Raw genomic sequence first — 15,764 nt, forward strand, 5'->3', positions numbered from 1 at the left:
TAAAAAAAAAAAAAGCTCCATATAATTAAATATCACAAAGAGTACAGACCATCTTTAAACTTCATTTATACTCATTACACTTGTTTTCTCTGGCTAGTTTACCAAAAGCACATGATTAGGAGTTTATCTATTTCCATGTTGGTGGAGCTTTATAATCTACAAAGTGAAGGGAATTGTTCATAGTAAATAACTGCTCTGCATTTTTTTGTTTGTTTTTACTGGTCTATTTGAATTCTCTTCTGTTAGAAGAATTTAAGTTCAATAAAGTTTAAGCTAAGTTAAAAAAAGAAAAAGGGAAGGAATCTAGATTGGGCAGAGGGAAAAGCTGAACCATAATGCACGTCCAACAAAGCCTCAACCAACCCAATGTTGAATTTTGGAGTGAATATTGTAATGAGAAAAACCTTCTCCCAAACTGGGGGGGAGTGGAGAGACCAAAAAATGACTCAAACAAGTCCAGCCTAGCAAATAAATGAGTTTATTAGGACTTACATACAAGGAACTCCTGGACAGCAGCAGGGCAGCTTTAGAGATCCCAACTGCCCCCCAACCCTAAGCCGCTTTTAAGCTAATTTTCTGGCTCTTTGCAGTGTGTGTGTGTGTGTGTGTGTGTGTGTGTGTGTGTGTGTGTTGAGATTGTTCTCCTTGGTAGGGTTGCAGATACTCTCTGGGACGTTTGGTTTCTCAGGGATACCTGCTCCTCAGCTGGATACCATGGCCTTGGCTCATGGCCTGGCCTGCAGGGTTCAGGAAGCAGACACACGTCCCTCAGCAACTGGCAGGGGATGCCTCACACTACAAATATTAGCCATCAGGATTATCTTGCACTGGGTCAAATGGCTGGGTCTTTATCCCCCACCTGGCTCAGGCAGCAGATAAGGGCTGTGGGTGAGGAGGCTCTCTGCATCCAAAGCAGACCCTGAAGGATCAGGCAGCTGAAGCTATCTCCTGATGGTACTCTCCACAGCAGGGTAGCAAGTCCTTCCTTGAAGGAGGGCTCTGAGCCACATATTTATGTATCTACCACACCGTCAGAGGTGTTTGAATCAGAGCAACTCCATCTTGAATAAGGACTGGGTAAAATAAGGCTAAGACCTACTGGGCTGCATTCCCAGATGGTTAAGGCATTCTAAGTCATGGGATAAGATAGGAGGTCAGCACAAGATATGGGTCTTAAAGACCTTGCTGATAAAACAGGTTGCAGTAAAGGAGCCGGCCAAAACCCACCAAAACCAAGATGGTGACGAGAGTGACTTCTGGTCATCCTCACTGCTACACCAGCACCGTGACAGTTTACAAATGCCATGGCAATGTCAGGAAGTTCCCCTATATGGTCTGAAGGTCCCCTATATGTCTCATGAATAGTGCACCCCTTGTTTTCATGTAATCAAGAAATAACCATAAAAATGGGCAACTGGCAGCCCTTGGGGCTGCCCTGCCTATGGAGTAGCCATTCTTTTATTCCTTTACCTTCTTAATAAACTTCCTTTCACTTTACTGTATGGATTCACCTGAAATTCTTTCTTGTGCGAGATCCAAGAACTCTCTCTTGGGGTCTGGATTGGGACCCCTTTCCGGTGACATCTTTCCTCATGTAACAGTGCAGAATGTAACACATCTAAAATACGTTGGCCAATCCACACATCTTGAATACCTTTAGTTTCCCAAAGGAGAGTCCACTTCTAATATTCATTGTACTTATTAATGATGAACTAATTTAAACAATAAAAATCCATTTCTGACATTCACTGTGCTAATTAACAAAGCCTCAGGTATTCAGGGAGACATCGATCAAAGAAGCACTTAAAGTGGCTGCCTCTGGAGTGTGTCCTTTCTGATAAAATACCAGCTCACTACCCTGGAGTAGAATTTTCCATTAGAGCAACTGCCCTTAGAGTAAAAGCAGAAATGAACCAGCACACACATAATATCCCTGTCTTTACCTCACTGGAGTATTTAAAGTAAATTGGAGACATCTAAATGGCTCTCATTTAGATATGCTTGTCTTTGGGATCTTAGATGCTTACTCTCTGATCTTGTCCACTCATGCTGTCTTATGGATTATTTGGTTGAAAGGGACAGAAACGTACCTGGACTAGTTGGAGTTTAATGGGGGTTACTGTAAGGATCCAAAGATTGGACAGGCAACATCCAGATACCAAGGCTGACAATGAAGGCTCAGAATGGAACGAGGATGTTGGGATCCCAAACATTCCCTGCCTCTCTCATGAGGCCACAGTCTTCCTCTTTTCTCTGCTTGTCTGTGTGTCTGCTTCTGTCTTCCTCTTCTCTCTGCCTTTTCCATTTCCTCATTGGCACACTTCCCCACTCCTGAGTCTATATAACCATTGAGTTGGAGCACTCATCATTACTGAAACATCACCATGTCTCTTAGGTCAATGTCTTGAAAGAGAAAAAAACCCAAAAAAACAAAAAAACAAAAAACCAAAGAGAAAGTGTGACAGGCACAGCCCTGCCCATGGCCTGGGGTCTTTTGGGTTAGAGTGTTCAGTCATCTGTGGACAGGGTGTGATAAGAGCAGGGTAAATGAGGCTGGGCATGGTGGTACACGCCTATAATCCCAGCACTTTGGGAGGCCGAGGTGGATGGATCGCTTGAGGTCAGGAGTTTGAGACCAGCCTGGCTGACATGGTGAAACCCCCTCTCTACTAAAAATACAAAAACTAGCCAGGCATGGTGGCGCATGCCTGTAGTCCCAGCTACTCCTTGGGAGGCGGAGACAGGAGAATTGCTTGAACCTGGAGGAGGAGACTGCAGTGAGCTGAGATCACGCCACTGCACTCCAGCCTGGGTGACAGAGTGAGACTGTCTCAAAAAAGAAAAAAAAAAAAAAAAGCAGGGTAAATGAGAGTCCTCCTTGGGACTGTAAAAGGACAAATTACCCCAGAAAAAGATGAAGATAGGGAGGCTGTAATCACCACCATGCCGCAGTCCTACTTACTGGGAGTACAGCATCTTTCCAGAAAATTCCTTGATTTGCACAGGTACACACATGTATACCATGCATAGTTGATTAAACCAATCCAAGAATTACTGCCAAAGGCTATATATTTAAATTATTATATTTTTAACTTATGATATTCAAATGTACACATAAGGTGGTTTCCTAGACTCAGCTCATAAAGAAATGTCTTCTTGTTATCTCTCTCTGAGACTCCATTTGCTACAAATACCACCTTCTCAGTTGTAATTCAAGGAGGTCAGAATTGACTTTCCTGGTGATGGCCACTTCCACCAATCTGGGTACCACCCAGGAGCCGTGGCTAGAATGGCACAGTCCGTCCCTCATAGATATTGCTGAAGGCCGTGAGTCAAGTAACTCGTGACCAAATCTAGTCTATGGTGAATTCTCCAAGGAAACTCTGGCCTCTATCCCAACTGTAGCAACTAGACCACAGCATAGGCTATCAGCCCAGGGATTTGATTCATGAAAGCAAAGCTGTCCTCCAGCCTGAGTGCACAGAAACCTCATATTGTTCTCAGTGTTTCCTGTCACACTTGTTTGCATCACTTAAATTTCCCAGGGACACTGGTGTGTCAACTAATCTTATCAGCCAGGCATCTGTAAGCAGGCATGGCAATAAAGCAAACAGAGTCCTGTGTCCAGTTTGTAGGAGCTGGTCCCTTCTGCCTAGGGCAGCGACAGGACTCTGTCCAGGCCTGGGGGAGGCTCTCTCTGGACCCTGGAGTCCTTTCCCTCTGGCTTCCTATCCCTTTAACAGGGGCAGAGCCTTTATCCCCAGACAGAGGAAACACAGAAAATGGAGATACCTCAGGCAGACCGGACTTTGCCTAATGAAAAACCTCAGAAATGCTTGAAGAGAAAAGTCTTGCCGATCCTACTCAGACCACCCCCTCCCCACCTTGTTAGGGGTAGGAACAAGCAACACCTGAGTGCAAACCTACATTGACCTCTACTGCCCACTCCTGCTCCTCTCAAGTTCAGATGCCTGGAAAGCTCACTGACCTCAAAGAATAATGATGACATCTGTGCTAGAATATTCTCTCCTAAAAGCCTATTGGAGAAATGTCTAAAACTCAAGGACCAAATAAACACATCCCTCTTTTCAGTTTACCTCAATCTGACTGCCTTGGGCAAGTATCCTTAGGCCAGTAGGACTGCCCCTGCCCCATGGCTGGCCCCATTGACAAATGAGTCCCAGACATTTTTGCCCTGTTCACGGCCTCCACCCAAACCCAAACTCACCTCACTCTCCATTTTCTCTCCTATTTCCAGTTGGTGCTGAGCCTGTTGCCTGTTACTTAGAGCTTTACTCTTCTCCTTCAGCTCTGTAGGTCTCTCGAGCTCTCACTCTGTTGTTTCCCCTTAATTCAGATTTATGGTCTCCCTTCGAGTCCTGTGCTTCTCGTCTTCCCCAATCCTGACCTGCTCCTGGAACCCTAACGCTAAGATGGGACTTTGTGACTGGCAAACCCCTGTAGGTTTCCCATAGATCCTCAGATCAGGAGCCTCTGAAACACAAAAAAAGTAAATTGGAATGGAATCCATGCTACACCATGGTGAAGAAGAGGGAACTCTAGCAAAATCTGTAAGCAGCATATTTTCTTGTCTCCGTGGAGCACCCAAAGTACAGAACCAGAATGCTCTGAAATGAGAGTTTGACAGTGGTGCTTTCTAACCTCCTCTCACTCAGGGAGACCGGATAAATGAAATGTTTCTGTACTTGTTTTTCACAGGGGGAGACAATGGGCAGCCCTGGTTTGGGGCAATATGTGTTCATGGCCCCTTGGCCGGACAGGGCTCCCTGGGGACATCAGAGGCAGCCCCCAGCTGACGGGACAAACACGGTGGGCGTGGACTGTGGGTTCCTGGTTTGGCCCTTCTACTGAGGTTGGAGAGCTGGAAAGTCTGCCACCACGTGGGTTCCAGGTTTGAGTATCTCCATAATACTCAGACATGATAATGTCACCTAGAACTGGCTTGAGCCCATTCCTCCAAGACTGGTGAGACATTTACACTCTTGCTGCTCACCCCACTTCCCCAGTCATCAGCCATTTTCCTTAGCGGTCCTCTTGCCTCAGAGGCACTGGTCAGGGCTGATTTAGGATTCTGCCTTCACGATCCCTCTTCCCAGGCCTTTCCCTAGAAATCCCCTGGGGGTTGGGGCTTTTTTATTCTCCCCAAACAAAGCCCCCAAAAGAGACCCCTGAGCTTAAAACACCAAAGATCGTGTCCCCCATCTCTGACAGCCAAGAGCACCCAGACCCCGTTCCTTCCTGATGACCAGCCCCTCCCACCCCACCTGCTCAATGATTGACAGTGGGATTTCTTGTTATAGCAGCAAACAAATGAACCAAAGGAGGAACAAAATGGAACCAGATTGAATTCTCAGTTCTGTAGGTTCTTCTCCTCCACCTCTGCCACACTTAAACACCTTTGTCCAGTTACTTTTCTTTCCAGTGAATATGGGGGAAGGAATAAGAAGCAACACTAGGTGATGGAATCACCATTCTATTTAAGAGGACAAATGTGCTGTTTATCTATTTTATTTTATTTTTTATGTATGTATTTATTTTTGAGATGGAGTCTTGCTCTGTCACTAGGCTGGAGTGCAGAGGCACGATCTCAGCTCACTGCAACCTCTGCCTCCTAGGTTCAGGTGATTCTCCTGCCTCAGCCTCCCGAGTAGCTGGGACTACAGGCGCCCACCACCACGCCCAGCTAATTTTTGTATTTTTAGTAGAGACAGGGTTTTACCATGTTGGCCAGGATGGTCTCCATCTCTTGACCTTGTGATTCGCCCGTCTTGGCCTCCCAAAGTACTGGGATTACAGACGTGAGCCACCACGCCCGGCCTACTTATCTATTTTAAATTAATTTTTAATTGACAAAATTTGGTATATATTTATTGTGTACAATATGGACAAATGTGCTATTTATGTATGTAAGTGCTCTGAATAGTGCAATAATTGAGGACAGAGGGGCTGCCAGAACCCAGACTGGAGCCAGATCACCTGGGATTGAATCCTGTCTCTATCATTTCCCAGATTTATAAACTTAGGCAAGTTACTTAACTTCTCTTTGCCTCAGTTTCCCTACCTATAAAATGGGGGATGTGATATTAGTACAACTGTCTCACAGTGCTGTTGTAAGGAGTAAAGAGTTATTCTATTTTAAGCACGTAGAACAGTATCTGGCAATGGAAAGCACTGTATAAATGCCTGCTCTTATTATAGATAGCTGGGATATAATATTTCTGTTTCTGTCACTATGTACTTGGTTATCATAGTTTGTATTATAAGTGGAGAGCAAGTCTAATTTATAGTTTATTTATAATGAATGCTCAGCTACTTCCGAAAGATATTTAAAGTAGTTGAACAACAACAGTCACTGGAAATTTAATCAATTAGGGTCTGTCTTGTAGTTCTTTTATAGAGGATTATAATTTTTTATCTCAAGGGAAAAGCTGCCCTTTTTTGCTTGTATGTTTACACTTATGGGATAGTGGAAAGCGTCTTAAACCGTAAACAAGGAGACCTTGATTGAAATAATGAGAATGCTGGAGGTGCCCTGTAACTTTTTGTGGAATGCGAGAATGCTGTTTTGAGCATCTACCATGTGCCAGGACTCACTACTTCACCCAGATGATCCTCTTTGATTGTCACAATCTGTTCTGCAATGGAGAGGCACTCTTGCCCCCACTTTTCAGATGACGAAGCAGGATCAGGGAGCTTAAGTAACCTGCCCAGAGTCACAAAGCAAGTGCTTGGAGGAGCGGGGCTCAAGGCCAAGTCCAATGCCAAAGTCCACATGCTTCCTGCTCTGCAACTGCCTACCCTATGATTGGACGAGACTCCGGACCACCTCCTCCAGACCACCTAAGCCTCAGGTTCTGCAGAGTAAAAATGAGAGCAAGTGGTACCTTCTGACTCTTCACATCTGGATGAGGAAAGATAAGCCCCGTTGCCCAGATAGCAAGCAATTTAACCTGGATATCAAGCCTTTTAAGCACACGGAATTCATATCCATTTTTGAGAAGCAATAGAGGCTATAAACAATGAGTCTGACCTTAATTCAAATGCTAACTGATTATGTTTGACAAAAAAAATGTAAACAGGGCTTTAATTGATTCATGTGCTTACAACTGGTGTTTCGTTTATTATTGTCTTCTCTGTAATAGCCTCCATCTGGGATTTAGGAACTGGGTTGCTAGGCAGAATCTCTGCCACCAGTTTGAGTTCAGAGCCAACATGCCTTCGTTGATTCATTCATTTATTTAACAAGTTAATGGCACTGTGGCTTGCACTGGGCTCAGTCATGCACAAAGATACATGGTCCCTGCCCTCACAGAGCTCAAATCTGAGGGGCAGTAAACAAATAACTTCTTGAAGAAATACATAGTAAAAACATGTGGTAAAAATCATGAATAGGCCTAGCCCAGTGGCTCACACCTGTTATCCCAGTGCTTTGGGAAGCCAAGGCGGGAGAATCGCTTGAGCCCAGGAGTTAGGAACCAGCCTGAGCAACACAGTGAGACCCTGTCTCTACATAAAATTGCTAAACATTTAGCTGGACATGGTGGCATGTGCCTGTAGTCCCAGCTACTTGAGAGGCTGAGGTGGAAGGATTGCTTGAGCCCAGGAATTCGAGGTTGCAGTGAGTGAGCTATGACTGCACCAAAGCACTCCAGGTCTGGGTGACAAAGAGAGATCCTGTCTCAATAAATAAATCAATAAAATCATGAATCAAGGGAAGGAGGTACTCGGAGGGAGGATGATCAGGAGTGGGGTCAGGGGATGTCCCTCTAAAGCAGGATCTGTGAGTTGAAAAGGAGCCAGCTGGGAGAAGTTGAGGGAAGGATGTTCCAGACAGAGGAAACCGTGCGGCAAAATCCCTGGGCCTGCATGGCGTGGTGTCCTTGAGGAGACAGAGGCCGCTATGGCTAGAGAGTCGGGGGTGGGGTGAGTTGCTTGGGATGGGATAGTTAACAGGAAAGACAGGGAAAATAGAAACATTTTAAACAATACATAGGAACATACTTATAAAATACAGACTGTGGGAATAGTTTCACAACACATAATTTACAAAGGAAAAAGAGTGGAGGGGAAACCTACAGATTAAGAGACTTGAGAAGCCATATCAAAACTGTGGAGCAATGTACAGAGCCCTCATGCATTGTCAGAGGGATTGTACAATGGTGCTTGTTGGTAGTGCTGGCAATCCTCAACTTTGGGGTAACCGTATTGTATCAATGGACATGCCCCCCATCCTCATGCACCTCATTCATTTGGACGCTGAATAGTGTCTGCTATACAGTGAATTGTGTCCCCCCAAAAGTTATGTTGGAGTTCTAACCCTCAGAATGTGTCTGTTTTAGGGTCCTCCAGAAAAAGAGAACCAATGGGAAGATAGATGATAGATAGATAGATAGATAGATAGATAGATAGATAGACAGACAGACAGCAGACAGACAGAGAGATTTATTTTAAGGGTTTGTTTCATGTGATTATGGAGGCTCAGCAAGTTCACAATCTGCAGGGCAGGCCAACAGGCTGGAGACCCAAGAAAGAGGCCGATGTTGCCGTTTGGGTCCAAAGGCAGTCTGCTGGCAGAATTCCTTCTTGCTCAGGGAAGGTCAATCTTTGTTTTATTGAGGCCTTCAACTGATTGAATAAGACCCATGCACATTATAGAGGCAAATCTGTTTTAAAGACCACTGGCTTAAATATTAATTTCTTGTAAAAATCGACCTCACAGAAACATCCTGAACAATGTTTGACCACATATCTGAGTACTATGGCCTAGCCAAGTTGACACACAAAATTAACCATCACGGTGACCTTATTTGCACATGGAATTAGTTAAGTCTGAATGCAGTTGTTAAGGTGGGCACTAAGCCAATATGACTGGTGTCTTTACGAAAGGGGAGATTTGGACACAGAGACAGAAACACACACAGGGAGAAGCATGCCATGTCTTCACTGAAGGTTGAGACCAGGGTGAGGACAGCAAACCACCAGGAGCTAGGAGAGAGGTGTGCTCAGATTGTCCACACCATCAACACCTTGATCTCAGACCTCAATCCTCAAGAACTATGGGACAATAAATTTCTGTTGTTTAAGCCATCCAGTTTGCGGCACTTTGTTATAGTCGCTCTAGTGAACAAATATAGCTTTCCATAATCCAAACAGTACAGAAACAGAGAACAAGACACCAGACTCCTAGGCTGCAGAAGGCATTAGCCGGGCATAGACAAAAGAAAAATCTGAAAGAAGATGTGAGCAGGCAGCACCCATTTCTACCTGCCTACTCTCCATCCACATCTTCCCTGGCTTCTGGGCTAACAGATAAAGCCTTCAGGCTGAGTGGAGAGAGGAGAGTTGAAGAGGGAGTAAGAGAGTTAGACGCAACATGGAAGGCGTACATCCTCTGACAGCAGCCAACTCACAGAGGCGGGCGTGTCTGGGGGAACACCTTTAAATGTGAGGATAAACTCCAGGGAGTCTACATCTGATCCATTGTTGTGTCAGTAGTGGGTAGAAATGATGGCACCACACATGGGGCCAGAGGCTATCCTGAGTTTTCCATATTCCTAAAAGGGTGTGTCAGCCATCAGAAAACACCCAAGTCTCCTGAGTGAGGACACACAGAAGATACCTGGGAGACAGCAAGCCTGAGGCACAGCTCACAGTCAGGACTACAGGAAGCCTAGGAGGATGCCATGGAGACCTGCAGGTCTCAGGCAGGGTGATGGTGTGCCAGAAGCAGCAGGCCAGCAGAGCACCAAGAAGGGGGTGCCCTCTCCCCACGCCCTCACCCAGCCCTCAACACTGTGTGGGCAAGTGGGAATTCAGCCGGACATCAGTGTCAACCTCAGAGATACAAGGAAAGAGGGTGAAGAAAATCTGAACTGTAACTCAGTTCTAAAACCAGATGCCTGTGAAGTTGCTGGATCTGACTGGGTTTACTTGAAAATAGCTAATTTGAGTTTTCCACAATGGTTTGAGAAGGCTCAAGATGAAAAGTAAGGCCGGAAACAGGAAAAATAAAGTTATCTTTTGCCCACATTAAGTCTGTGTTTTATGAAATTAATGCTTGTTATAAAAGCTATTACTTATTGAATGCCAACCTTATAGCAAGAACTTTATAGATATCATGTCATTTAATTGATACGATTTTATGTGTATATATTACTATTCACAATATATAAAATTAGACAGATTAAGTTACCTGCCTAAAGTCACCCTCCTAATCATCAGTGCAGCCAAGATTTGTGTCTATACCTATACAATTCTAAAACATATTCTCAGGATTGGTGGGAGCCTTTGCCTAGTACAGTATTTACCCCATTGAATTTTAAGCCACATGTCAAGAGCCTAGCACTGGGCTTCCTTGCAGAAGCTGAACTCAGGACACCTTCCTGGGTCTTTCCTTCCCCAGGTAGATGGTGTTTGCATCATTACTTTCATTACTTTGCTTTCTCACTGTCATTTCTATAGTCTTGGCTTCACCTTCTCCTTCATCAGTCTGTTCAGCTCTCTCTGGCTGGAAGACTTTTCTTGGAAGAGAAGACTGAAGCACAGTTGGTCCTCACCTGAGATGCAGCAGTCTGGCTTTTCCTTTCTAGTTTCCCTATATTGTATTGCTACTATTTCTGGGTCAAAATATCTGCTTACCTCATCCATCCATTCCCGCTTTACTCCATCAGTTATTTTTTCAAGAAAAGCAATAGGTTTGGGAAAATACTAAGCTTCAAAACAAGTATAAACTGATTTCCCACAGTCAAGATTAGCTTTCTCTGATGCCCATAGGTCAATTTTTCCTTCTGTGTTGGACAAGATTTATCTTGGACGTGGGTGAGTTAGAAGTTGGCCCCATTTTCTTTCCTTTTACTAGGAAGAGGCTAAGTAACACTCATACAAGCACATAGCCGGTAGTTTGTGGAGTTAGGATTCAAACTTGCGTCCACTTAACTGCGAAGTCAGTACTGCTCCTTTTCTACCATCCCACTTTTCCAAAGGGTTTCCCTACTTCCAACTATACCCACAAGCAAAAAGGCAGGTATAGGGCATCTCCTCTGTGGAAGAACAGTATTCAAAGAGATGTACACATTTAAAAACCAGCCTCATTAAATCATGATACCTTCGCACATGTGTAGATCCACACACAGATATATTTGAGGGCCACGTTAAGCCCTGCTGGCAGAGCTTTCACTTTCTATCTATCTTCTTCCACGTCAGAGTTCCCCAAAGCAGAGGACCTCACCTCCCTATGTGTTGTGCCCTTGGGAGTTCTGTGATGACAATGATGATCATGTCCAAATAGCTAGTGGCCATCCACTCCCACTCCTCAGGCCCTTCCTCAGGACTCTGACCAGCCATGGTGATTTGCCTGTTCAGTAGCCACTGTCCTCCACAACCAGATTTTTATCAGATAATATCTATATTCTCACATTATCTGTTGAGGGACAGAGGTGGCAGTTTGGAAGATTGATCGGCAAGTTCTAAGAGATGGTCAATGAAGCAATTATAGCGGAAGATGTTGTCTGCATGTGAAAGTGCTTTCTGTAAAGCAGTATATGTAGATCAGTCATTGGCTGCTGCTTCTATGTTCGTCCTATTATTATTAACCACACTTTTAAAGTAGGAGAAAGACAGCAGAGCTGAAGAGCCAGAGGACTGGCATCCGTTCTTGGACCTCTGCTAACTGGTTTGTGAGTTGGGCAAGTCATTTATACTGTCTTCTTATCTAGAAAATGCAAAGCTTGTGTAGCTATGAGTATAATCAACTAGATGTCCAGAAAACTTTTAATGACTGGCAGCTCTATTAGGAGCCCAGTGGAAAAAAGTTTTCTTATTTTTAATATAGTAGAGACTTTAAATGCAGGGTATGGAGGGCCCACAGGAGCACCAAGAGCTGTTTAAAAGTCCAACTGCTTGAGTTGGAACTTATTTGAGAATGCAGGTTTAACTGTACAAACACTCATACACATACACAAACAGAAGAATCTCATATTAAGATATAATAAGCTTCTGAAAAGATAGATATTAAGTTAAATTTTTTGAATTGAAATATTTTGATTGCATGAAGAGAGTATACCAGTTTTTTTAAAAAAGGGAAGAGACTCTTAAGTCATCAAAGCTAAGCAAAACCAAACCAAATAAATGCAACTCTAAATTTTTGTCTTACAAGAACTCATGTTATTATTTGCTTTGAAAATTAGGATTATTTTCCTTTGGAGATTGGTTTTAATTAAACATACCTGTAAAGGATTATGATGAAATAACAAAAATGATTTGTTACATGTGAAATGTTATCTGTGAAAATTTTGTTATTTTAATGTTATGTTTCATATACAGTACGACTGTGGTTATCTGACATTACTCAGCAGAAGTCCTGATTTATAGGCACTTCTATCAAATCTATTTAGACTTACGGTTTTGAAAACATAACAAAGCAAAACTTTGATACTAATACCATCCACTCAATGAATTTGTTTTTCAATTGGTAACAAATCAGTTGAGCTTTAAAAAGTTATAAACTTGTTATCCTTTCAAAAAATAGAAAGTTACAATAGGACTTCAAGAACAGCTAACCTCATAGTCTCAAAGCAAAATTAGAATTTTAAAATTGTAAGACATTAGGGATAAATGAAAGGCTTAAAAACTACCAAAAAAGAAAAGACAGCTTTCTGAAATCAAATACCAAAAACAATGTTAGGCCAACAGCAAACTATTCATGGGTAAAAATAGATATTAGAAGACAGGGAGAACATATCTTCAAGAAATGAAGAGAAAATAACTGTTGACCTAGACTTCTATACCCAGCTAAACTATTATACACATGCCAGGATGAAATAAAGATTTCCAGACACACACAACTAAAAGTACTCACTGACTATACACTCTGGATGAAAGAACTACTACAGGATATAAGAAAGAAGTAAAACCTAGAAAAAACAATTGAAAGAAGAAAAGCTGCATAAAGAAAGCTATTAAATATTTTGATAAATATAAAAGTATTGACAATATTGATGGTTAAATAAATACCCCTCATTTGTGTGTAGAAAAAAGGAGATATTTAATTCTAAATAACAGAAAACCTAGAAAATCGGAAGAAGGGTTTCAGAGAAAAGTTCAAAACTGGCTAAGTTCTTTCTTTTGGGAGGAGGAAAATACAAATAAATAAATATATCAAAATAGTCAGAATTGCTAACTAGAAGACTGTGAGGTCAAAAGGACCTGCTGCCTGTCATGAGGCTCTCTCTGGTCTTGTTGCATGAGCTGAGGTGAGTAAAGACATAATTTCCAGTTTAGGCAAAGGCAGGGAAGGAGGGAGAACACTGAGTACTTTAGCCTGAAGAATCAGACTTACTTTTGGCACCCACGCTGAGATGTGTTTCACCCACTGCTTTGTGCAGGATTGGATTACTATATACAAAGCAGAGGGCTGATACACACAGAACACTGGGTCACCCACATCTACGCAAATGAGGGGACTGAGGCCAGGAAAAGCAAGTCTTGGATTGATTCTTTCACACAGGGGGAAAGTTCCAGCTTTCTCTTGAGTGGCATGGTGTGAGCTAAAACAAACTTTGCTCCTCTTTTCTTCCAGGTGCTGTGTGAAACAGGCTAGAGGCACATTTCCTCTGATTGATAGTTCTATCCTAAGCTTAACTACTCTTTGAATGTGAAGGGAAAAGTATTCCCATATCCCCAACTATTTGAGCAGACGATTAGCACTCTGGCTAAGTTGGCTAAAGAGCAGTTGTTGGAAAGAGAAGTTCCCATTGGATCCCACCTCACACCTTAAGGAACTGATATGGAAGGAAGTACTGGGAAGGGCATGGTCCCTTTAAATGATATGGAAGGAGGCAGGGAAGTGCTGAGTAGAGAAGGGCGTGGTCCCTGGCTAGGGCTCCACACTGGGGCCTGTGCCCATGGACCTACGTGAAGAAGGGTATTTTTGTTTTCTGCCCAAATGTTGCATTTCCCAAGACCACCCTGGCCTGCCACACCCCTATCCTGTGCCCATAAAAACCCTGAGACCCTAGCAGGCAGACACACAAGCAGCTGGATGTCGAGACGAGCACAGCAGCGGAGGAACACATGGGCAGCTGGACGTCATGAGGCAAGCACTGACAGGCACTGGCATGCTGGCAGAACACGTGGAATTTGGCTGGGGCAGTCGGAGGAGAGGCGGGGCCTCCGAGCCACCAAACTCCAGGGGAAAACCATCTCCCTTCTGGCTCCCCCATCTGCAGAGAGCTACTTCCACTCCATAAAACCTTGCCCTCCTTCTCCAAGCCCACGTGTGATCTGATTCTTCTGGTACACCAAGGCAAGAAACCCCGGATACAGAAAGCCATCTGTCCTTGTGATCAGGCAGGGGTCTAATTGAGCTAACACAGGCCACCTACGGACGGCTAAACTAAAAGTGCACACTATAACACACGTCCCCTGGGGCTTCAGCTGTAAACATTTACCCCTAGACACTGTGGTGGCGTTGGAGCCCCACAGCCTGCCCATCTGGTGTGTATGCTCCCCTAAGAGGTTTGAGCAGCAGGGCACTGAAGTGAGCCACAGCCCCATTGCACGCCCTGCAATGGGGACAAGGAACTTTTCCCATTTCAGAACCATTCCAAGGAAACCAGAAGCTTATATTTGAAAACAAAACCATAAAAGTATTAGAAGAAAATAGGAAAGTATTTATTATTATCTCAGAGAGAATCCTTTCTAAGCAGCGAGCAAAAACAGAGCCATAGAACACAAGGTGATACATTTGACTATATAAAATTTAAAAAAATTTTTATGGCAGAAATCCCTAGAAACAAAGTCAAAAATCAAATGATAAAGAGGAAAAAATATTTGCAATGCATATTACAGATAGAGGACTAAATTCCTTAACATACCAAGATTTCCTACAAACCAGTAGAAAATATACCAGCAACCCAGTAGAAAAATGGTAGAAATGCCCAATTTTACTCATGAGAAGGAAATGCAAATTGAAATGAGATACAATATTTTTAACCTAACAGATTGGCAAAAAGTAAAATGTTTGATAACACTATATCGGTGAGGATTTGGGGGATTCTCTCACACTCTCACATGTCAATCGTAGGAGTATAAATTGGAACAACTTGTTTGAGGAGTATTTTGGCAATGTCTATCAAAAAGTTAATGTTTTCTCCCATTCAAGTCCATTTTAAAAAATTTAGTCTACAAATATACTCTGGTATGATTTTATATAGATTCAAAGATGTTTATTGCAGCATTACTTGTAACAGAAAAAAATTGAGAGCAAAGAAAACACCCATCAATAGCAGACTTGATAAATATGTGGCACATCCATACAATGGATATTATGCAGTTATGCAGTTACTAAAAAGAATGCACTGACACTATGTATGCACTATTGATATGTTACAATGTCCCAGATATAGTAAGAGGAAAAACCAAGTAAAGCAGAGAGGATATAATATGCTTCCATTAGTAGCATGAAGCACAGACTATGTTTCCATAAAGCAGAGACTATGCTATTGAGTATATGTTTGTATATGCATAGACTGTTTCTAGAAGGATTACAAGGCTATGACAATAATGGCTCTCTTTGAGGAGGAAAACAGCTTCTGGGGAAAGGAGATAGACAGGAAGACATGTGTTTCATTGTTTACTCTTTTGAAGATTTAGAATTTTGTATTGTGTGCATGTATTACCTATTCAAAAATAATTTTTTTTCTTAAAAATTGAGCTTCCCTAAGGATAAATCAGTTGGCATAATG

At 43.0% G+C, this 15,764-nt stretch overlaps 1 protein-coding gene across 1 annotated transcript in view; it reads left to right on the forward strand.

Moving 5' to 3' along the window:
• Positions 1-2,943: 2,943 nt before the first annotated feature.
• Positions 2,944-15,764, forward strand: part of CDHR3 (cadherin related family member 3) — a 90,403-nt gene continuing 77,582 nt past the window's right edge. Inside the window, 3 exon segments of the mRNA XM_077998186.1 lie at positions 2,944-3,005; positions 4,358-4,460; positions 4,720-4,843. Of these exon segments, the coding sequence (XP_077854312.1) occupies positions 2,944-3,005; positions 4,358-4,460; positions 4,720-4,843 (289 nt within the window).

Source organism: Macaca mulatta, chromosome 3 (assembly GCF_049350105.2).
Source record: "Macaca mulatta isolate MMU2019108-1 chromosome 3, T2T-MMU8v2.0, whole genome shotgun sequence".
Taxonomy (NCBI): domain Eukaryota; kingdom Metazoa; phylum Chordata; class Mammalia; order Primates; family Cercopithecidae; genus Macaca; species Macaca mulatta.